This window comes from Haliotis asinina, chromosome 3, assembly GCF_037392515.1.
Source record: "Haliotis asinina isolate JCU_RB_2024 chromosome 3, JCU_Hal_asi_v2, whole genome shotgun sequence".
NCBI lineage: Eukaryota > Metazoa > Mollusca > Gastropoda > Lepetellida > Haliotidae > Haliotis > Haliotis asinina.
In genome coordinates, this window is record NC_090282.1 from 35,668,791 (window position 1) to 35,689,279 (window position 20,489).

Sequence of the window (20,489 nt, forward strand, 5' to 3'; positions counted from 1 at the left end):
ATAGGTAAACTTTCAGCAAGATATGATAATTCTAAGCAGGTCGGGATGAACGCCCCTTCTACATTGGCATATACAGGGTTGAAAAGTTTGTTCAGCGGATACGTGTGGCGACGGATGAGGTCTTTGGGTGGCATTTAGAAGCGATACACAATAGAGCCAGAGTTTTGGGGATGCCAGCTTGTGTATTATGAGGAACACAACGTTTCGGTGTATATCCTTACAGGTTGTTCAGCTTGACCTGAGCTACTCTACATATGCACGACCCGGGAAGTCAAACGGCACAAACGGCTGCTCGCTGCCTAAAAGCCCGATTAGGAACATTAAACCATCTGCAGCTAATTGTTTAAAGAAGGTTAGCGCACTGCTGACGATTTCTCGACACTGAGATGTCAAAAGCCGAAAAAATCTCGGCTTTTCGGACATGTTAACAATTATCTGACAAAGACGCACCACTTCACAATAATAGACCCAACCAGTTGTGACACGCATGCATTAGTACTGACTTGACCAGGTCAAGCTGAACAACCTGTACCACTTCATCAGGTGGAATGACAGCATAACGAAGGAATAATGATATGCTCCAAAACGTTATGTTCATCATAATCAAGAAGTCCACAAACCTCTCTACCTTAATGGGAAAGACACAAGGAGGAGTTTACCCACACCCCAATTAATGCTGCACAAGCACTATCTCGTACTTGTATATATGCCTATAGCATGCTTACTTTGCACCTGGGAGAAGCCACACAATCTTTACTGCAGTTGTTCGCTCATGTATCTCTCCCAACGTATTGTGATGTATTTTGTGCTAAACCATGCATATTTGCCAAGAGCTACAGGCATGAAGGTTCATATATTCCAAATCAGGATTTGATACTGTCTATAGTAAGAATTTGCTAAAATTCTTGAAACGGTAATCTTTGTTTGATTTGCATGTTCCTTGTATGCTTCATTAACAATAATGGTGACTTATTCATGTTCGTACAGTTGAGCCCATCCACAGTTGTGAGTCAGTGTTTTACGCTTATCACGAATCTCGAACACTAAAAGTGGATGCAAACATCACCTCCATCCACGATATACCGGCCTATGGACAAAGCAAAAGGTAACAATTCTGTTTCAGAATTTATTCCCATACGTTTTATACGTGGAACATATTCATGAGCATTTGGCTGAATATGTTTTGTTGAGACAACCGAACACAAAAATACATTAAAAACATTTTCATAAATATTTATGATCCCCCAAAAAGTATTTTGATATTCTGCTCAGTATTTTGTGGGCTGGGGACGTTTACACATGGTTAACATAAACTAATGCTTCACCAAACAAAAAAAATTAATCCTTTCAAGGGGGCTACACAATTATAACCTCCTCCTCCTCCTCCTACTCCTCCTCCTCCTACTACTGCTACCACTACCACTACCACCACCACCACTACTACTACTACTACTACTACTACTACTACTACTACTACTACTACTACTACTACTACTACTACTCAACTTAATGACGACATTTCTGATGTTGTTATTCAAAGTTACATATTACCCTGGTAAACGGATCAAATGCTCCCACTGCTGCAGCCTCTACTACTGCTTTAGCAACTCCTACTACTGTTACGGATACTGCTGCTGCTGCTGCTGTGACAAAACTTTATAATTTCTGTCACAGATTGTGTAGCGTAGCACTTGTGACAAGTAAAGAGAACGAAGTGCAGGTATCAGTTCGTGGATCGTCGTTGCCTTCGCCTTGCTTTAGTCATGGGATCCAAGTTTTCGAAGGTACGTGAATAGATTATGTTTTAACGCTTAGTTTAAAATGGTCCTATATTTATGCATGTACGTATGAGTGGTGAAGGTGATAGAGGGAACACTATTGAACATGTATTGTCCAGCGAATGTAAAGATGGGACGTGACGAATGAGATTTGCAAGAAGTTCAAAGTCACAGAGCAATCAATACCTTGTGTGACCACCATTGGCACCAATTGCAATCCTATAAATTCGACCAGATTCCGGAAGAACTGTGTGGGAGTGTTCCAGTATTCTTCAGAAGCAAAGCAGCTAAGGTCTGCGGCTGAGGCTCACGTTGCCTCACATGACGATCCAGTTCGTCCCACAAACTTTCAGTTTGGTTCAGATTTGGTGATTGGCCAATGCCAAAGCCTTCATACGGTCCAGTGGGACACATCACATTGTCCTGCAATACCCTTATATTGCCACAAATCCCCTTACATTCATGTTTTATTACCTTTATTGAGAAACACAGAGTTGGTTATGCCATGGCAACCGGGGTGTCAATGGCAATGGATTCAAACTTGGACATGGTTGGAGGGAACGGTCACCATACTGATGAAACGCGACGTACTGATTAAACACACATTTCATAATTTTAACATAGAAAATACCGACGGTGTCTTTCTTTTTCGTTGAGTAATATATATCATGTTATTGTTAACTGAGCAGTATTCCAACTTTATGGCGGCTGACTTTAACCGATTATTCCTTGTTGAAAGTCATTGAAATGCAGATGGACAAATACTTGAGTTCAACCTTATAAATAATACCGTCCATGGACATCGTATGATCAACATCACATTGTGTTTCTCTATTAGGACCTCACCTGCTAACGTCATGGTGCGAGAACTCTACACCCTCCTTCCGGTCATTGGGGAGCAGTTTGACGATCTGGTACAACGCCAGCAGTGTTACCAATGGTTCTTTTACTATCGACTACCACGCAGTTTTAAGGCGAACGGTCGATATCCAACCTTGTGATTTTATTCCACAGGTCCACAACCAGACAAATCATCCACCTTCTTCTAAGGACGGTATGTAAAAATCCTAAGACATATCTTTAGTACATACCAATCATCTTTTATACGAAGGTAAACTGCCTTAAGTCTGGAGGCTAGTGCAATATAGAGAAAAAAACACACACAAAACTTGTGCTGCCTTGACTCATTTGGCCAGCTTATAACTGAAGGATATAACATTTCCAGAGGGAAGAGGGCTTACTTTTCAATAGTGCCCACGGGTCATGTTATATCCAACTTATAAACCTACCAAAGATGTACTTTGGATATAATTTCATCATTTGCTATTCACTGGTCAGAGGGACGTTATGTAGCTAACTGCCCGAGGAAGCGAGATTGTGTTAAATTTGATGGATATTATGAATAAAATGTGTCCCCTGAGATCAGAGTGACGTTACAGGAAGTTTGGAAGTTCAAATCTTAATAAACCTTTCAATCAAAGATAGTAAAAAGAATCAAACTGAATCTTTTTCTGAACATTCAGACAATTATTCGTCAATCGTTAACAAATCGAATAACAAAAATGATTTATTATTTTTATTTTTTATTCTTTGAAAGACATTTATATGATAGACGTAAGGAAGAGAATTTTCATGGATGTGAGTTTCTTTATTATGAGGAACACAACGTTTCGGAGTATATCTTTACTCTTTCATCAGATGAGTGATCAAGGGTAAAATCCGAAGCGTGGACATCCATGAAAACTCTCTTCCTGACTTTCTTTTTGTATTTTATAAAATACGGTGTGTTTGCTTCACAAACGTAGTATGGTGGTTGTGCCGCACTGTTCTTTATGCCACGACCTTTCCGAGGACCTTAACAGCAACCAAGAACGAGTTCTTTACAGTGTACCCGCATTATGAGAGGTATGTCACCAAGAAGTAATTGGGTTTCAGTTGGCTTAAGGCAAATTCGTGAAGAACAACTGTTTGTCTTCAAAACAGTCTAAGGTTTTACTACTAGGTGTAATGTGCATCACTGATATTGAATTCCCAATTTTCTTCAGAAATTATATCTCTCGTTTCCATGCTGTGACGTAGTACAAATGTAACAAGTTGTTCCTTGCCAATTAAATGGCTAAACAGTAGAAAGAGATACTCATGTCGCATTATTGGGTTGTACTATGTCAGTGATTTCGAATTATTTTGTTCAGTTTTAAGAATGTTGGCAATTAAGTAAGATATATGCAATGTTAAGCTTTAATTTACTTAAAAACACAAATGCATTGAAATCAGTTATGTCCCTTAGTCATGTTTGTACTCAAATTACGGTGTCAGTAATAATGTTCAGTTATCTGCTCATATGTGTCCTCATGCTTTTGGACTCGTGAAGATCCAGGGTAGAGTAGATCTTTAGCAAACCATGCTTGTCACAAAAGGCGATTATGCTTGTCGTAAGAGGCGACTAACGGGATTGGGTGGTCAGACTCGATGTCTTGGTTGATACTTGTCACCGTATCCTATTTGTGTAGATCTATGGTCATGCTGTACATCACTGGTGTGTCTGGTCCAGACTCGATATATATGGCCAGCTGGCGATATAGCTGGAATACTACTGTGTGCAGTGTTTTGCTAACCTCATTTTTTTGCATTCATCCTCAATAGAATCCGTTTGGGCAGATGAATTAGTCTTTGTCTTGACGTTATGTATTTACTCAACATCAGAAACAGCCATGTAATGACACTTTTAATAACCAGATTGACCCGTGAATGGAGGATCTGGTCAAGCTGGAATAGAGGTGTTTATGTTGAAATTGAGAACAATCCGAACTTGAGTTGTCCGCTTGGAGTCATCAAAGTATACGATTGTAAGTTATCACTCCATGCAATAATATGCTCATGTGTTAGTATTTAAAATCAAGCAGTTGCCTTTTACATGTGTTAGATGTACATGGTTCGTGTACATTTGTGAATATACTGCCTAATCTGTTTGACAATTTCCTCTATATGTCTAATTAATGTTTTTAGTCTGATAACTACATCACGTTTTTGCCTAATAACTGTATTCGTCCAATTACTATGGATACTTAACTTAAAGACTTGATATCGTTGGTATATTTTCAAACTTAAATGGACTTTTTGCGCAATTATTACCACATTTAACTTTCCGTTTGAAACTAAAGGTGAACAGCGCAACAACTACAAATACTTAGGATCTTGGTGTGATGGTAGGAACAACACGTTCCGTACAGCATCGTGCCTGGCTCTACGCTTCAACGCTACCAATCTCCCAAGTGGAAGCAACACAATCTTCTCTCTGACGTACAGATATCCAAATAGATGGTCTGATGGCACAACAACAAGAAATCCGTGGATTCCAGGTATCTGACAGCATGGGTGCTTCAATACCCAAACAAATGTATCACTGTGACTGTTTGAGTTCAAAATGGTATACAATAACATGTTTGAGCATTCTTACGGGGGGTTGTGAGTTTACACATGATACAGTAAAACAGCCAAACATAAAAAGTAAGCACACACTTAGAAAATCTCGTCCATGTTTTGCATTAAAATGTATATTTTAACAAATGCTGGCATTTTTTCAAAAGGGGAGCTAAAATTGCCTTAGAAATCATAATAATTATAGTATCTTGTTTCAGCTTCACAGACGTCATCCCATTCAAGCCAAACCGGGACCATTGTAGGCTCGGTCTTCGGAGTTGTGTTGTTGATTTTGGCGGTAGGAGTTGCTCTAATTGGGTGGAAAATCTATCGTATAAAGAACATGTCTCCTTACCAGAACCCGCAAATCACCCATCACAGTGAAGCTGGTTATTCTGTAGTTTCGGTAACGAAGCCAACGTTCTCCAGTACTGTTTGTGGGCAAGTTAAGTCACTAGGGAACGACAAGGAAGGACCAGCAGACTCTGACTCACCCCACACCAGTGGTCGTCCCGTGTTCCAAAATGAGTGCATGTCTCTCTGCCAACCACATGATCCTATGTTTCCCAAAGGTAACGTTTACGTCGCAGACAGATCGGCCACCGACGACAACCATTGTAATGACGGCAAGGACGTTTCAGCTCCTGACAACGTGCGTGCCATACCTCACAGCTACAACGAACCCGAGGTCAAGACCTACCAGGGCCTACCTCAGTACCAGCTCTCGAACAGCAGCAGTGTCAAGGGCAACGTAACTGATAATCAGTGACGTACGACAACCTTCTCGGTACAAAGATGGACTCCAATGCCTGATTTGTGGATATTCCACTTGGCTTGGGGTTTCCGCATGCAACAGGTATATCAGCTTCAACAAGTCTAAAGACCAATGTTTTAACCCCAAACCATGTTTTCAGAACACTAAGCATATTTGATACTGTCTGGTCAATTGTCTTTTTCAATTAATTTGGTTGAAAAATATGTTTCCCCAAAGTGTCTTCTCATCCCTCATTCCACCACCAGAATATTTGCGAAAAGGTGACCCAAGTTGGAAGGAAACTCACCGGCCTGGATTACAAACAGATGTATTTGTGTGCACCTGAAATTACAATTTAAAGAATTCTAATTGAATGTGTTTGTTTTGCGAATGTCACAAAACAATGAATTATTGAATCCTGAAATAAGGGAAGAACTTTACAATGCATCAGAATACCATATAGGTACTTATTCATTAACGTACTTGGACTTGCACTATAACCGATACTGATGTGATGCCATCCGTGATATCAAATACGCCCTTTATTTGCAGTTCAAAAATACTTATTGACATCATATTAACTAATACCACTGCATTCACTTGCTCATGCTATCGACCACAGGTGTTTCCTGAACAATGTTTACAAGTCATATGCCGCATATAGCTAAATGGGTGTCGCTGGCTGTAGTATAAACAATGTTTAATAAAACAAATATTAAAATAGCTTAGTTTAAGAACAGTTATTACATGACACTGTAATGTCAATGGTTAAGTGGTTCACACGGCTATAGACAAAGTGTTTGCCAAGACAATAGCTGTGTCTCTTTACACTAGAGTCCACAAGATCAGTGAAAGTGAGTACTTTTAATGGCCATCACTGGCAGCAATTACTGCTCGGCACCGTCTTGGCACAGTTTGGATAAGCCCCCACCCCCCACCCCCACCCCCACCCCACACAACCACTATCAGATTTGTATTGTTTTTGCCGCAGCTACATGAGTCTAATATTCTTAAAATCTATTGTGTGTCTCTGTTGTTTTCTATTTATTACGTATATGGTTCAAACATGACTGGATGCATATTATGTCCAAGTAGTATGTTTCGTACAATAAATGTTCTTTCATACACAGAATAATTATGTACCCCTACACTCATGTACATTATTACTTTCACCTGGAGCTGAGCACGAGTTTCAGCATGATCAAACGTAGTCTTAGCATTCCATCACTAAATAATGAAACTTTTCCCATACAATCGCAATACTGTATCTTCAAGACATGAGTGATACTATATCTCCAAGACCAAGAGTTAGATGAATTCGGTTCGGCTTAAATTTGGTAAATGTAGCTTTCAGTCACGCATCTAATAAAGTAACTGAAATTCTATATTGCTCAAACATTTTTCCTATACAAATGTAATAATATATCTTCACTGAGTAGACCATGATAAATTCGAATAATCGTCATACAATGTAACACCAAATCTTCATTATATGTTGTTAAATATACATTACATGACATTTACATTAACAGTTTCATCTTGGTGAAATGTCACATTTGTGTCCATATAATAAGCTTACTGTAACTATGCATTGCAAAAGTGTAAATAAATGCGATGTAGCACTTAAAGACCGCCTTTCATATTATCCACACACTAAAGCAGGTGAACATACAACTCCTTGAGAACTTCCTTCAGACACCATGAATAACAACATTATTTAGAACGCTACTTCTCAAGACCCCTGGGTTGGGCAATGTTTACATAGTGATAAGACAGTTGGCTTGTTAGAATGTCAAGTCAGACCGGAAATCAAGGGGATACGAGGATTCACAGCATGTACGAAGATGTTACCCATGTAACTAAATATAAACTGAAAACCTTGTCATGTTGAAGTAATGTATAACTGAACTACCTTTGACTGTGACGGTGTGAATAAAGATGTTATCCGTCGTCAGTTTGTCGATACTGACCTAATATCTTGATATTGTCTCACTACATTCGGGTTCAAAAAGAAAGCTTTACATTTCTTTCCACGTCACACTGCTGTACACCTAGACGTCATTACGTCATGAAAGACACGTCACTTGTTTGCCACCACGGTATCAGACAAGACATTGTATCCAGTAAATGTAACATGTCTTGTTTAATCATCTACAAACAACAAAACATGAGTATTAACACTGTCAACACGATGTGTCACTAACGGAAAATAGCCTTCGTGCTACCGGTATTTGTGGGGAATATATATTATTCTAACATGCAAAACCTATTGAATTACAATGCTGATAATTGAGGTGATCCTAGGCGGTGTCCATGCAGCGATCAACCCCAACCAGATGTGTACACATACATACACCGCACTGCTTTTCTAGTTAGAGTGGGCCATGAAAATCTGGGGTAGAATATAGATCTTCAGCAAACCACGCTTGCCACAGCTTGATGCTTACTATCGGGATCGGGTGGTCAGGCTCGTTGACTTGGTTGATACATGCCATCGGTTTCCAGTTGCGCCGATCGATGTTCATGCTGTTGATCATTGGCCTGTTTTTTCAGACTCCATTATTTACAGACATCAGCAATATAGCTGAAATATTGCTGAGAGGAGCTCACTCACCAACTCTAGTCACAGTGGTCTTCAAAATCAGGTCATGCTATTTCTATCATAGAAGCTTATCAAACATGGTGCATGCGTGTGCGTGTGCCCACCTGTGTGTGCAAATATGTGTGTGTGTTTTAATGTTCAACTTTTCCTTCCCGTTAAACGTGCATGCATATTAATCAATCTTAACATTTAATACCATTTTCCAGTTCCCTTAACATTCTCTACACCAATTATACATTTGTACATTTTGTAGAACACAAAAATTTTACAGAAGGCAGGACATAAATACACACGTCCACGGCTGGCAATTGCTATGCTGGATGACAAGCGCTGAAGAGATACCTTCATAGGCGAAATGGTTTAGTATATTTCTTATTTGTGTTTCTTCTGTGAATAGAAGTAAACAGCTAACAAAATTGCTGACTGTGACATCAGGGACATGGTTAGACTTATACCTTTGATAACTTCGTTTCTTTAGCAAAGATGTCAGCGTCAGGTCAGAACTTACACCGACGTTCATTTCAAAGCAGTTAATTGCTGTCGGAACTGCACATTTCACTCGTAGCACATACGCTAGGTTGTCCTGCCTCTCAAGATTTCTCGTGCCATTTACACGTCCTGTATATTTAGGCGGGTCTTCCACTTTCTCCTCCTCAAATCCGGAGGCAGACAACACTTTCAAACTCGCTGTGATGGGAGCTGTTTCTGTAGGTAAGAGTGACATCATTAACAAATTCATCAATGGTACCTCTCCGAAATACTACTGACCAACTGTACATGAACGCTACACCAAAGACATGGACGTGGATGGTCGACAAGTCGTCCTTGACATTTTCGACACTCCTGGAGGGCATTGTTTCCATCATCAAGGCAGATATATTTGTACTGGTCTATTCCGTCGAAGATCCGATATCCTATGAGACAGTGACTTTTCGTAGAAACGTGATTGCTCAGCAACACTCACTGCTCTTAAACGCAGATTCTCAAGATTCTTTAAATCTCATTGACGGCGGAAATGTGTCCCACAATTGCGACAAGTTGTTCTCTTGAATGACTGAGACATTAAATTTAAATCGTTTCGACATCAATATAAGCCATTTCGTCAGTGAAAAGGCCTTGCACCGTCTACTTCGTCAACGAAATCAGAGTTCGAATTTTAGAATATTCTAGGCTGAGGAAGTTTATCAGTTCCATGGAGAAGGCTTCATGCTATGGGGTGCCATTGGTGGCCAGATATCAAGAATACTGGTGATAACCAGTGGAAATTTGAATAACTTGTAGCGCAGATATGAAGTGTTGAGATCTTTTGAGCTGCACTTTATTTCAAACAGCAAAGAAGCGTCTGCAGGACAACGCAAGGCCCCAAACCGCAAGAACTGTTCGAGAATACCTGCACGTTAACGTCTTGGCCAGCACCTCATCCGTCGACAGACGATATCAATCAGGAGACGTGTGATGGAGTGGATGAATGCCATGTATGTTCACATGTTGCCTGACTCTTGTTTCATTATGTGACTCTGTATGTACTTTTGGAAGCGCTCACTGTTGCACTATAACAGACACATGTTCACTGTTATGTTGTGGCATCTTATGTTAAGTTATAAAGTGAGAGATAATAGCGGAAAAGCCTATACTATATAGTATTTGTCAGTATTAAGCAGAGTGACTCGGTCAGGAACTCGATCATGAGTATCATGATCTGGAACTCATTATCATGTCCAAATATTGTTGTTTAACTACAAAGAGGGATTTTCTGTGTGTAATTGGGATAATCAACATTTGTAAAATTAGAACTTAAGACAAATGTACACTGGGGATTTAGAATGGCTTGGACTCAGCAACATGTCACTTCATGTATACCGTGATGGGTCAACAAGGAGACTGACCTTAAAGGGTAGTTGAACCAAGATACCAGCTCCCAACGAAAGAATGGAAGTCTCTTTGATTAATTAATCACCATCTGCTACAGTGAAAAAAAATCAATGACGGAACTGTCCTGTAATATAGCGCTGGATAGTAATAGATAGCGATAGTGTGTTTAACACTGCAAGATTTAGACACTGACAAAGAGCTTCATATTATGAACTGTGCGGTCCACAAAACAATAGAAACAGCTATGATGTTTGCCTGTATTACAGAACGCAATAACTGCATAGAACCCATTCCAGCTCCGCACATCGCTAACATTATATTACTTCGACAAGGAAATGACAGTGCTGTCGTTATGGTTCAATGACCAACAATGCGTAATCATGGCTAATGGCTTCAGTATAGCACAAATATAGAATGAAGTAAGGTGACACTGATATAGATCCTGAATCAGTTTGTGTTTGATCCCCTTAATGTTGGACTCCATGCAATCAAACAACCCTTTCCTTATTTATACATATTTTTTTTCCAAAATGTCCCTGAAACAAAACAAACGTATTTTAGAACGTCAACACAAATTTCAGTTGTCAGTGACACCGGCGAAGACGCGCGTACGGTTGGTCGGAGTTTCACGCTGTTCCAGTTACATAACACCTATTGTCAACAGTGGATAGTGTTCTCGGCAGGATATAGACAACGGATATTTTCAGTATCCTTTGGGTCATATACGGATACCGATGCAAATTAGACAGGTCATATGCAAATTTTAGGGACTACTTCACAGTGTAAACAAACATGGCGTCAAGGATCTGTGATGGTGTTCGGATTGACGGCCGTGGTTACGGTACTGTCAGTCCTTTGATTCCAGAAAATTATGATAGATGGAGAAGATTATGAAGCGAAGATAGACACCCATAGGCTAGCAAAGATAGCAAAGACAGTTTCCCGACCGACTGTCAGTGTTAGCGAGAGAACGGAATAACAATCTAGATGCACAATGTCACGCGATCATGAAAGTGTATTTGGTGGTCAAAAAGGTAATTGAAATTTTCTGAAATTCCACACGAGGTTTTACACAAAAGCTTACTGGGAACTAGATGACGTAACGCACTCAATTGGGTGATCAGTACAAACTTGAGTCACTGAGCTTGTGACGTCACGTATTATTACGCACATATTTGTGACGTCATCCCACGAAATTTAGTTTCATGATCTGCATCAAATGAAATCACATTTTTTTAAAATTATAAAGTAAGAATAACATTGTATGAACGATAGGTTAACACGCTCGTGTGTTTGGGGATGGTTTATATCCTGCATTAGGAATAAACACTATGTATTTAGCTCGCCAAGGCTCCCTGAATACAATGTCTATTCCTAATGCAGGATATCAACCATCCTCAAACACACTCGCGTGATGACGTATATGTACCATCATTATTTGATAGTGATTTATAAACACGTGCACTTTCATTGCATTTCGTGATATGTCAATCACTTGATTCTCAATTCAAAGTTACACAGCTGTGTATGGAGTTATACATACAAACAGAAACAAACGCACTTATAATATAGTCGTACATTTACAATTGTTTCCTCTAGTAACATGCACTTCTTATGGATGTGGAAATGGTTTTGGCCTTGCATCATGTCATGTCCAAATTCGAGATGTAAACGAAAGCATGACTTTCTATATTTTGAACAAAATGACTATAGATCATAGACAGGTCACAGATGTTCAGAATGCATGTTATATTCAGAAAAGTGTATATGTATTGTATTCTAGTACTTTCAATTTAGTTTTAAATCATTTTGTTATTTACACAGCGTATTGTTCCTAATGCGTATTGCATCAACGTGGGTTGGAAATGAAACAATATTCTTCTGTGTATAATTATCCACAGATAAGATAATTATAATTATCATGAACCCAGATGTACCTATGTACAGTAAATGAGTGAGTTTTGTTTTACGTCACACAGCAATATTCCAGTCGGGTGAAAAATATTTTATATCAAGTTGAAAAAAATGTTCATGAGGCGAACTGTTTCTGCCACAATATTTCATCTGCGCTTATACCAGTCTCTCGGGCTTTCCCATGAAGGTTGTACAATGGTGTACGTACGTGTTACGGACAGAGTGTGTTCAACAGTGGTGTAGTAAATAGTTACGCTCGGTCGTAAAGTTACGAAAGCTGTGTTGATTGGAACCCAGACGTTGTAAGCTATCGACTTATACGACAACCTAGTCGTCGGGATTAAGACCCAGACTTTGGTATGTGGGAGGACCAGAGGCAACGGCGTGGTCGTACGATGGTGGCAGCCCAGCTGAACCTGCAGAAACAAATGGCTCTTTCAACGTGGAGACTTTCTCAGTGCCTTTAGCGTTGCCCTTTTCAGTTGAAGCCTGACTTCGGTGTCTCTTCCGGCTACGAATTACGCACGCACAGACAAAGATGAAGGCAACCAGTGTCAGAACACCGGCGATGACGCCAAATATGATCGGGTGGCGGTTGACTGGTAAAACTGAAAACATCGTGCATCAATTAATACATACATGTGTTCTAAACATCTCGTAATGTTACAAATCCTTCACAAAAAACTTCTTCATTTTTCACTTTACACAGTGTCAGAGAATCAAAAGAATTTTACAATATTTGTGCGTGGCTGAACTGCTCCTTTTATGCGACCAATTATCTTTTGGATAACGAGACGTAAAGTGAAAGCATGAACGTGCTCTGTGATGGAATGTTTATGACTCTTTATCTTTCATTTTAAGCGTATTTATGTTAAGCCTGTTACATAATTTGTTTCGGTAAACATCAAAGACGTTATGACAATATGAGTTGCATATGAAACCTTAACGTACATGGCCAAAACACAAGAGCATTACCACCAAATCCAAGCATTTTGCAGTGCGGTGTGTCGATATACTATTTATGCTACAGAAATAATGCAGTGGTACCATATTGAATCTTTAAGCACGTTGTTAAATGGTATGATACAATGCACTCACAACACACGATGAGAAAGCCGTATCCTATTTCAAATGCAGACCCAGGAGAATTGACATCAGAGTGAAATTTGACGTATAGGTACTTCCCAGAGCTGGTTACAGAGACGTCTTCACCTCGACACCATTTTCCAAGAGACCGATCGGAAACATGGTAACCTAGGGCATAGATCATGCTTACGTCACGTACATGTCCACCATTACACAAAATTGAAATGCCTTACAGCGTTGTTTCTCAAAATACTTTTTACTAGGATGAGACAATTAATGGGTTTTCAAAATGACCATTCAAACAAAGTCAATGCAGGGAACACAATAAACGACACTATCTACACCCACTTTGGGATCGAACCCTGAACTTTTGTGTAACTACTACACTACATTGAGTAGAAGGCAGAAACAGTTGTCAAGTATAAATAAGTCAATGTCATGCAATATCATTCTATGTTTATGTGAGTGAGTGGGTTTAGTTTTATGCCGCACTCAGTAATATTCAAGCTATATCGCGACGGCTTGTAAAGAATCGAGTCTGGACCATACATTCCTGTGGTTAACAGCATGAGCATCGATCTGCACATTTGGGAAATGATGACCTGTCTCAACCAAGTCATCGACTGCCCAGCCTCGCTAGTCGCCTCTTACGACAAACATGGATTACTGAAGATCAAATCTAACTCAGATCTTCACGGATCCTATGTTTACGTAGCAGCAGAGACATTATTAAACCATGATCACAAGAACTATGTAAAAATATACGTACCATCAAATACTTCAATATAGTCTGTAACACATCCCTCAGAGTTCTGGAAGCTAGACAAATTCATGCTGAGATGAATGCTCGTTGTAGTTGTTCGTAATCTCCAAGACAAGTCAACATTTCTGAAATTGAAATGCGTACGAAACACATTGTTATGCAGTTCAAATAGTACATATTAGTAAGTGACTTGAGATTATGAAGACTGAAATATAAATCATACCGTAAAGTGTAACAATATATGTATAAGTATACACGTACATGACCTTTACATGCAGAGAAACGCACACGCACACGCACACGCACACGCGCACTCACATATTATCATCTCTAAAAGATTCGGGTCAGAATTGGTCTGTCGTAAGATGCGACTAACGGGATCGAGTTGACATGTCACCGTATCCCAACTGCGTAGATCAATGCTTATAATCACTGACTTGCCTGGTCTAGGATCGATTATTTACAGTCCACTGAAATATACAAAGTCATGCAGCTGAAATCCTGCTGAGTGCTACTTTAAACAACATACCAACCGACAACACACATAAATAATATATGTTTTGTACTTTTGAACGGAAGGAGGAGAAGTCAGCCGCAGGTATATGACAGTCCATACACTCAACACACATTCATATAAACTCAAATTTGAATATATCGGATGTAAGAAAACGGTTACCAAACTTGCATTTTCGACATAGCTGCTGTGACTTCATTATTTGGATTCTAAATACAGATTCAGATTCTGCACATTTATGGGGAAAAAGTTATTCCATGGTCAAAGAGGTAACAAGGGTTTATGGTAATAGCCACATGAAACATAGACATACACTAACACTTATTGACAGTTTATATTGGTTTATATTTATCCTCATTTTGATACTTCCGGTTACTTGTATGAGTCCTCCTTACCTAATATTCTCGCCGCGAGTTTGCCTTAGCGGGGATATGACAGTTCTGTTGTAATTATCATCGGATATTTCCTCATGACGATGCACTGTTAATATGAAGAATTTGGTTACAATTTATCACATTCAGTGAAACAGTGTTGTGTCGAAATTAAAGCGACCTAGGTAAATACTACTCGAGTTATCCCAGGTTTACACTACCACAAAATAGTTGCTACATAGTCAAAGACCCATCGAAATAGCCGGATGTTCGACAATTCGACACAATGGTATCTGACGTTAATATTAAAGAACAGTAGCTTGAATCTAATTTTCGAAAATTGTACCACTATTTTGCTATTGAATTCATCATGCAGCACACACCATGATATCCGTGAAAATCCGGGTTAGCTTTGATCTTCAATGACCCATGTTTGTCGCAAGAGGCGACTAACGGGATAGGGTGGTCAGGCTCTCTGACGTGGGTGACACCTGTTATCGTATCCCAATTGAAAAGGTTGATGCTCATTGTGCTACTGGATTGTTTCGTACAGACTTCATTATTTAAGGGTCGGGTCGCTGCTGCCAAGTAGCTAGGATGCTGCTTTTTGCAGGGTTAAACAACCAACCAGCCAACTCACCATGATAGTTTCCACTGGTGTGCCTCAACTTGAACATTCCCCTATTGCTTGTGTTGAACTCAATCCTCATATATCTGCCTATACTGGTAAACGTTTCCAGTTTCCTCTTCCCAGCACAAACATCTCCCATCCTATAATCACCACGACCAGCTCCTGGTAAAACATATAGAAACAATTTCATGTTTCCTTCAGTTGATTTAGCACGAATAGTATCATAAATAAGAGATATGTGTTTTAAGTGAATTCCATACATAAAGTATGCCCAAAGCGCTACAAAATCAAGAACATACAAATGATTGGAACAGTTTTCGGTGTATAAAGGAATAAACTGGCTGAATATTTTGACTAGAGTTGGTAACATCTTCTAAAAACGTATCTTTATGAGACATTTTGGAAGCTTTATAGAGGGAGATTGACTCGGCTCAATTAGCATCAAACAACATTGACATGATTTACACCTCACCATCAAATACTGCCAAGTGGTGTCCATGGCTTGATTTATCACAGGCAAGGACGGTAACTCTGACTTTTTCTGTCTCCTTTGCTTCAATTACCCATGAACACATCCATCCCCTGTGAATAAACGATGAAGACGCCCTATCATATTAACAAGCAGAGAATTGACCAGTATTGCCGTTATATCATGCCCTGTGATGTTATGTCTGATATTAAACGCAATTAAATACCCAGCCTCAATTATCCCAATTGATGATTAATTTGGGATGAAAGGGAAAACGCCGACCGACATAGCAGGAAAGGATCTGTGAAAGTCAGGATTGCAGCAGGTATTCAGGAAAGACCCGGGTGATGTATGGCGTACACAGGCTTACCACTTGTGTGAAAGCCACATCAAGTACTTAGAGACCAAGGGACATATCTGGGGCAACTGAGATTCAAACTTTCAAGCAGCAGATCCTGGACTGGTTTAGTGAGTGTGCACAAGCCGGCCATCTTAGCCCAGTGGCTCAGCTGAAGTGATGCGAATACAATCCCATACCCCAAACACTAATGAGTTTATGACAATTACAGACTGACCAATGACCAAAGACGCCACTCGTTTGTGCTTAATGTTTGGGCATTTAGTGGGTTACAACTATACAGGGTTCAGGTACAAACATAACCCAAAGGCAGGTCTCATTCCGTTTCCTGTCTTGCGCTACAGACCCGTCAAGTTCCCGGGGTAGAATTGGCCTCTAGCAATCCATGCTTGTCATAAAAGGCGACTATATGCTTGTCGTTAGAGGCGACTAACAGGATCGTGTAGTCATGCTCCCTGACTTGGTTGACACGTCATTGGTTCCTAAACGTGCAGATTGATGTTCATGTTGTGGATCACTGGATGGTCTGGTCCAGACTGGATTATTTACAGACCGCCGCCATATAGCTGGAATATTGCTGAGTGCACTCATGCACTACATTTGATATACAAATACAGAGTTTATTGAATGAAGAACATATGGTTAACATACTTCGGGAGATTCAGTGGGTAGTCGGACGAGGTAAGTAGCTTCGGCGTTACTGATGCCGAGAGGGAGATTGTTCCACAAACGCTGGATGCTGTTGACGTCGGACTAGTTGCAGTTGACGTTGAGGGTTCTATAAACATTCTCAATGTCACCACAGAACATAACTGCACGAATGTAATTATTCAGTCTAGGAACTTTTTACAATAAAACAAATTAATAGATTGAAGGTACATTTAAAATGTTGCTGACGATGTGAATATTGATCACTTCCACATGCTATGTCCATTGACATTGACAAGAATATGAACTTTTCCACTGAGCACTAAATAACTCGGTAATATCTCCGTAACCTTTTCAGGTCTTCATATCTCTATGTAACCATAACGTATGTTTAACTCCTCAGAAGATCTAAGGGCTGTAGGGAAAAACAAAATAAAAATAAAAAAGAATACCAGTCAATGTAATATGTCTATTAAATACCCAAAGTATTTTACTTTAATAATGAAGTGTATATGGGACAAAAAATATAAACATTTTCGTTTGAGATTGCAGTTTTTCCGTAAGAAAAGAAATAAAAGACAAAAAAATCCAATACTACTACTTACCTGAACCTACAGATGGTACTGAAAAAAAAGTATAAGAAAACGTCTTTACACATAAAAATCATTGATAACGAACGTGTAGATACTTCCTGGTTTCGATAAACGTTAGCTTGTACTTAACGCAAGCTCTAATGACACACTTTCGGTGTCACCTGTTCCTTACAGTTTGTTTATTTTCATATACGTAATACCGTACTCAGCATGAGTTCCGCGGTGTCAAGTCGACCTGCAGATAACTGAGTCTGGACATCGTCATTCATCAGAGTCATTCATCCGACCTGGACATATTGAGGAGTTCATGCTGGTATGTACAAAACAGATCGATTTGGTGATTCACTTTCAGCAGGTCATAAACTCAGCGCAAATATGACAGCGAATATTTACCTGCTTTTATTAAGCCCATGAGCTTGAGTATGGTGGCTGCGGACTGGGATTCGAACCCGATCAGTGGGTCGCGGTACAATAAGATATTCACGGGGATTGGAGATGACTGTTAAAATTTGGGGTATGGTTCACATTTATAACTGAGAGAGAATGGTTCAGCGACGCATATAGCAATACCACATGAGTGACACTCGAGATAAGATTCACACATACCACCCAGTCTGGGGAATCGAGACCGGTCTTCAGCGTGACGAACATACGCTTTAACAACCAGACTCTCTTTTCACGAAGCAACCTTCAGTAAGGGTGACCTTCACTCTTATTCTTTGACAATGCACTATGATAACCTTAGTGACTTAAGATCACCTTAGTGCTTTGTAACAGGAGGCCCTGGTCACCAGTTTGCCATTTCACATTAGGAAATGTGAAAGTCGGTACGTATGCATAAACAGACACAAATACAGGTCATACAGTGGAGAAGCTGGGACATACATGTGTTAATAATATGCATAAATGGAGAAAGATGGAGGTCATGGGAACGTCCGAGTGTACGCGAACTTTGTTATCGTGGTATACACGTTTGTGCGCTATAGTGTGAGAAATATCTACCGCCCTTCATTTTCCGTTCAGCTGACATTACTGGGACGTTGTTGACAACATGAACGTCCCCCACAACACAACCACGACATTCTGTATAGTGTGTGTGACAGTGCAATACTTACATATAGCAGAGACTAATACTACTCCACAAATAGTCGATAACGCCATCCCCAGATGCATCTTGTAGATAGCAAATGCGCAGTAGCGAGTCACGGACTGAAACAAGAAACACGGTATTCTAAATCCGGTTACCCTACATGATAACGGAGAAATACACCTGAGCCACCTATAGAGGGTGCCTCTTTATTCAGTGTTGTATTACAGTTGGGAGCGCCTCTGGTACTTACATTCTACTCAATGGCCTTCAGTGAACGGACTGATGTTCTTGGCTTGTTCCCAACTTTGATTAACTGACAGGTGAAATACGTGCTTGTATATGCATGACTACATGAAACGGACCAGAAATATTACCGGGGCTACGCCTTTCATTCACACGACGAGGAGATTTGTACAAGAAGATATTTTTATGAATTAATTAGCGAACGAAGATAACGAGATAACTCGTATGACTATAGGAATCACATAGTAGAATATACCATATCGATTCGGTTAGATCCCCAGAGCTGGATGGCTGGATATATAACATTAGTACACTGCCCATTTGCATGGGATGGGATGGGATGGGATGGGAGAAATTATTGCCGAATTATACATGTAAAACAAATTCAATTAGTGACGCATGCCCAAAGGACTGAAGATTCAACATCCGATTCTACAATCAATGTTCCATTGCGTTCTTTCTTTCTGCAGAACAGAGGGGCGGTAGGATAGCCCAGTGGTGAAAGTGTTCGCTCTTCACGTTGTAGCCCCGAGTTTGATTTCCTATACTTATGCAATGCGTGAAGCCCATTACTGGTGTCCATCCCTTGAAGACCCGGGTTAGAGCTGATCTTTAGTATCGCCAGTAGTGGCGACTAACGGGATCGGGTGGTCAGGGTGGTCAGGTCTGCTGACTTGGTTGACACATATCATCGTATCGATGCTCATACGGTTGATGACTGGATTGTCTGGTTCAGATTCGATTGTTTACAGATATTTGGAATATCGGTGAGTGCGGCGTAAACCTACAGTCGCTCACTCAGGTGTCGAACGCCGCGATACTGCTAAACCACGCACCATCGATCGCCATAAAGAGGCATCGTCATTTCACGAATGCTGTCAATGGCAGTTTCCTTCTCGTCGGAAGCCATACACGTTCCATAAATACAACGACGGTCTGTAAATTATGTAATCGGGATTACGCAATCCAGAAAATCGATTTTGTGAATATCGATCTACGCTGTCAGGGTAAGAGAACACGCAGTCTGTTGTGTCAGCATGGTCGCCAGTCATAACTAGGAATGGTTGCTTGGCATTATTCCTAACTTGGATACCCAAAGTGACACATCCATCGATGCCATCAACGGTGCCATCCTGCTTTGTTTAAAAGATTACAATGTGGAAGAGAATGTTTATGGATGTCAACTTTATTATGTGGAACACAACGTTTTGGGGTATACCTAACTTCTTCGTTACCTTCATCATCTGAAGAAGGGGATGTACCCTGAAACCTTCTGTTCCTCATCAGAGAGAAGTTGACATCCATAAAAAACTCTCTTCATTATGTGTATCACTTGTGATTGCCATTCAAAGACCGGATTACAATGAACAGAGATTACGTGTT

General features: G+C 40.1%; 1 protein-coding gene across 1 annotated transcript; it reads right to left on the reverse strand.

The window, feature by feature from the left end:
• Window positions 1-10,933: 10,933 nt before the first annotated feature.
• LOC137276777 (bone morphogenetic protein 1-like) lies at window positions 10,934-19,144 on the reverse strand. The gene is made up of 9 exons (XM_067808420.1): window positions 18,889-19,144; window positions 17,786-17,803; window positions 17,184-17,310; window positions 16,178-16,287; window positions 15,715-15,867; window positions 15,099-15,183; window positions 14,196-14,314; window positions 13,439-13,594; window positions 10,934-12,948 (listed from the first exon to the last, which is right to left on the reverse strand). The coding sequence occupies exons 1-9, from the start codon at window positions 18,944-18,946 to the stop codon at window positions 12,668-12,670; spliced, it is 1,107 nt and encodes a 368-aa protein (XP_067664521.1). The 5' UTR covers window positions 18,947-19,144; the 3' UTR covers window positions 10,934-12,667.
• Window positions 19,145-20,489: the final 1,345 nt, after the last annotated feature.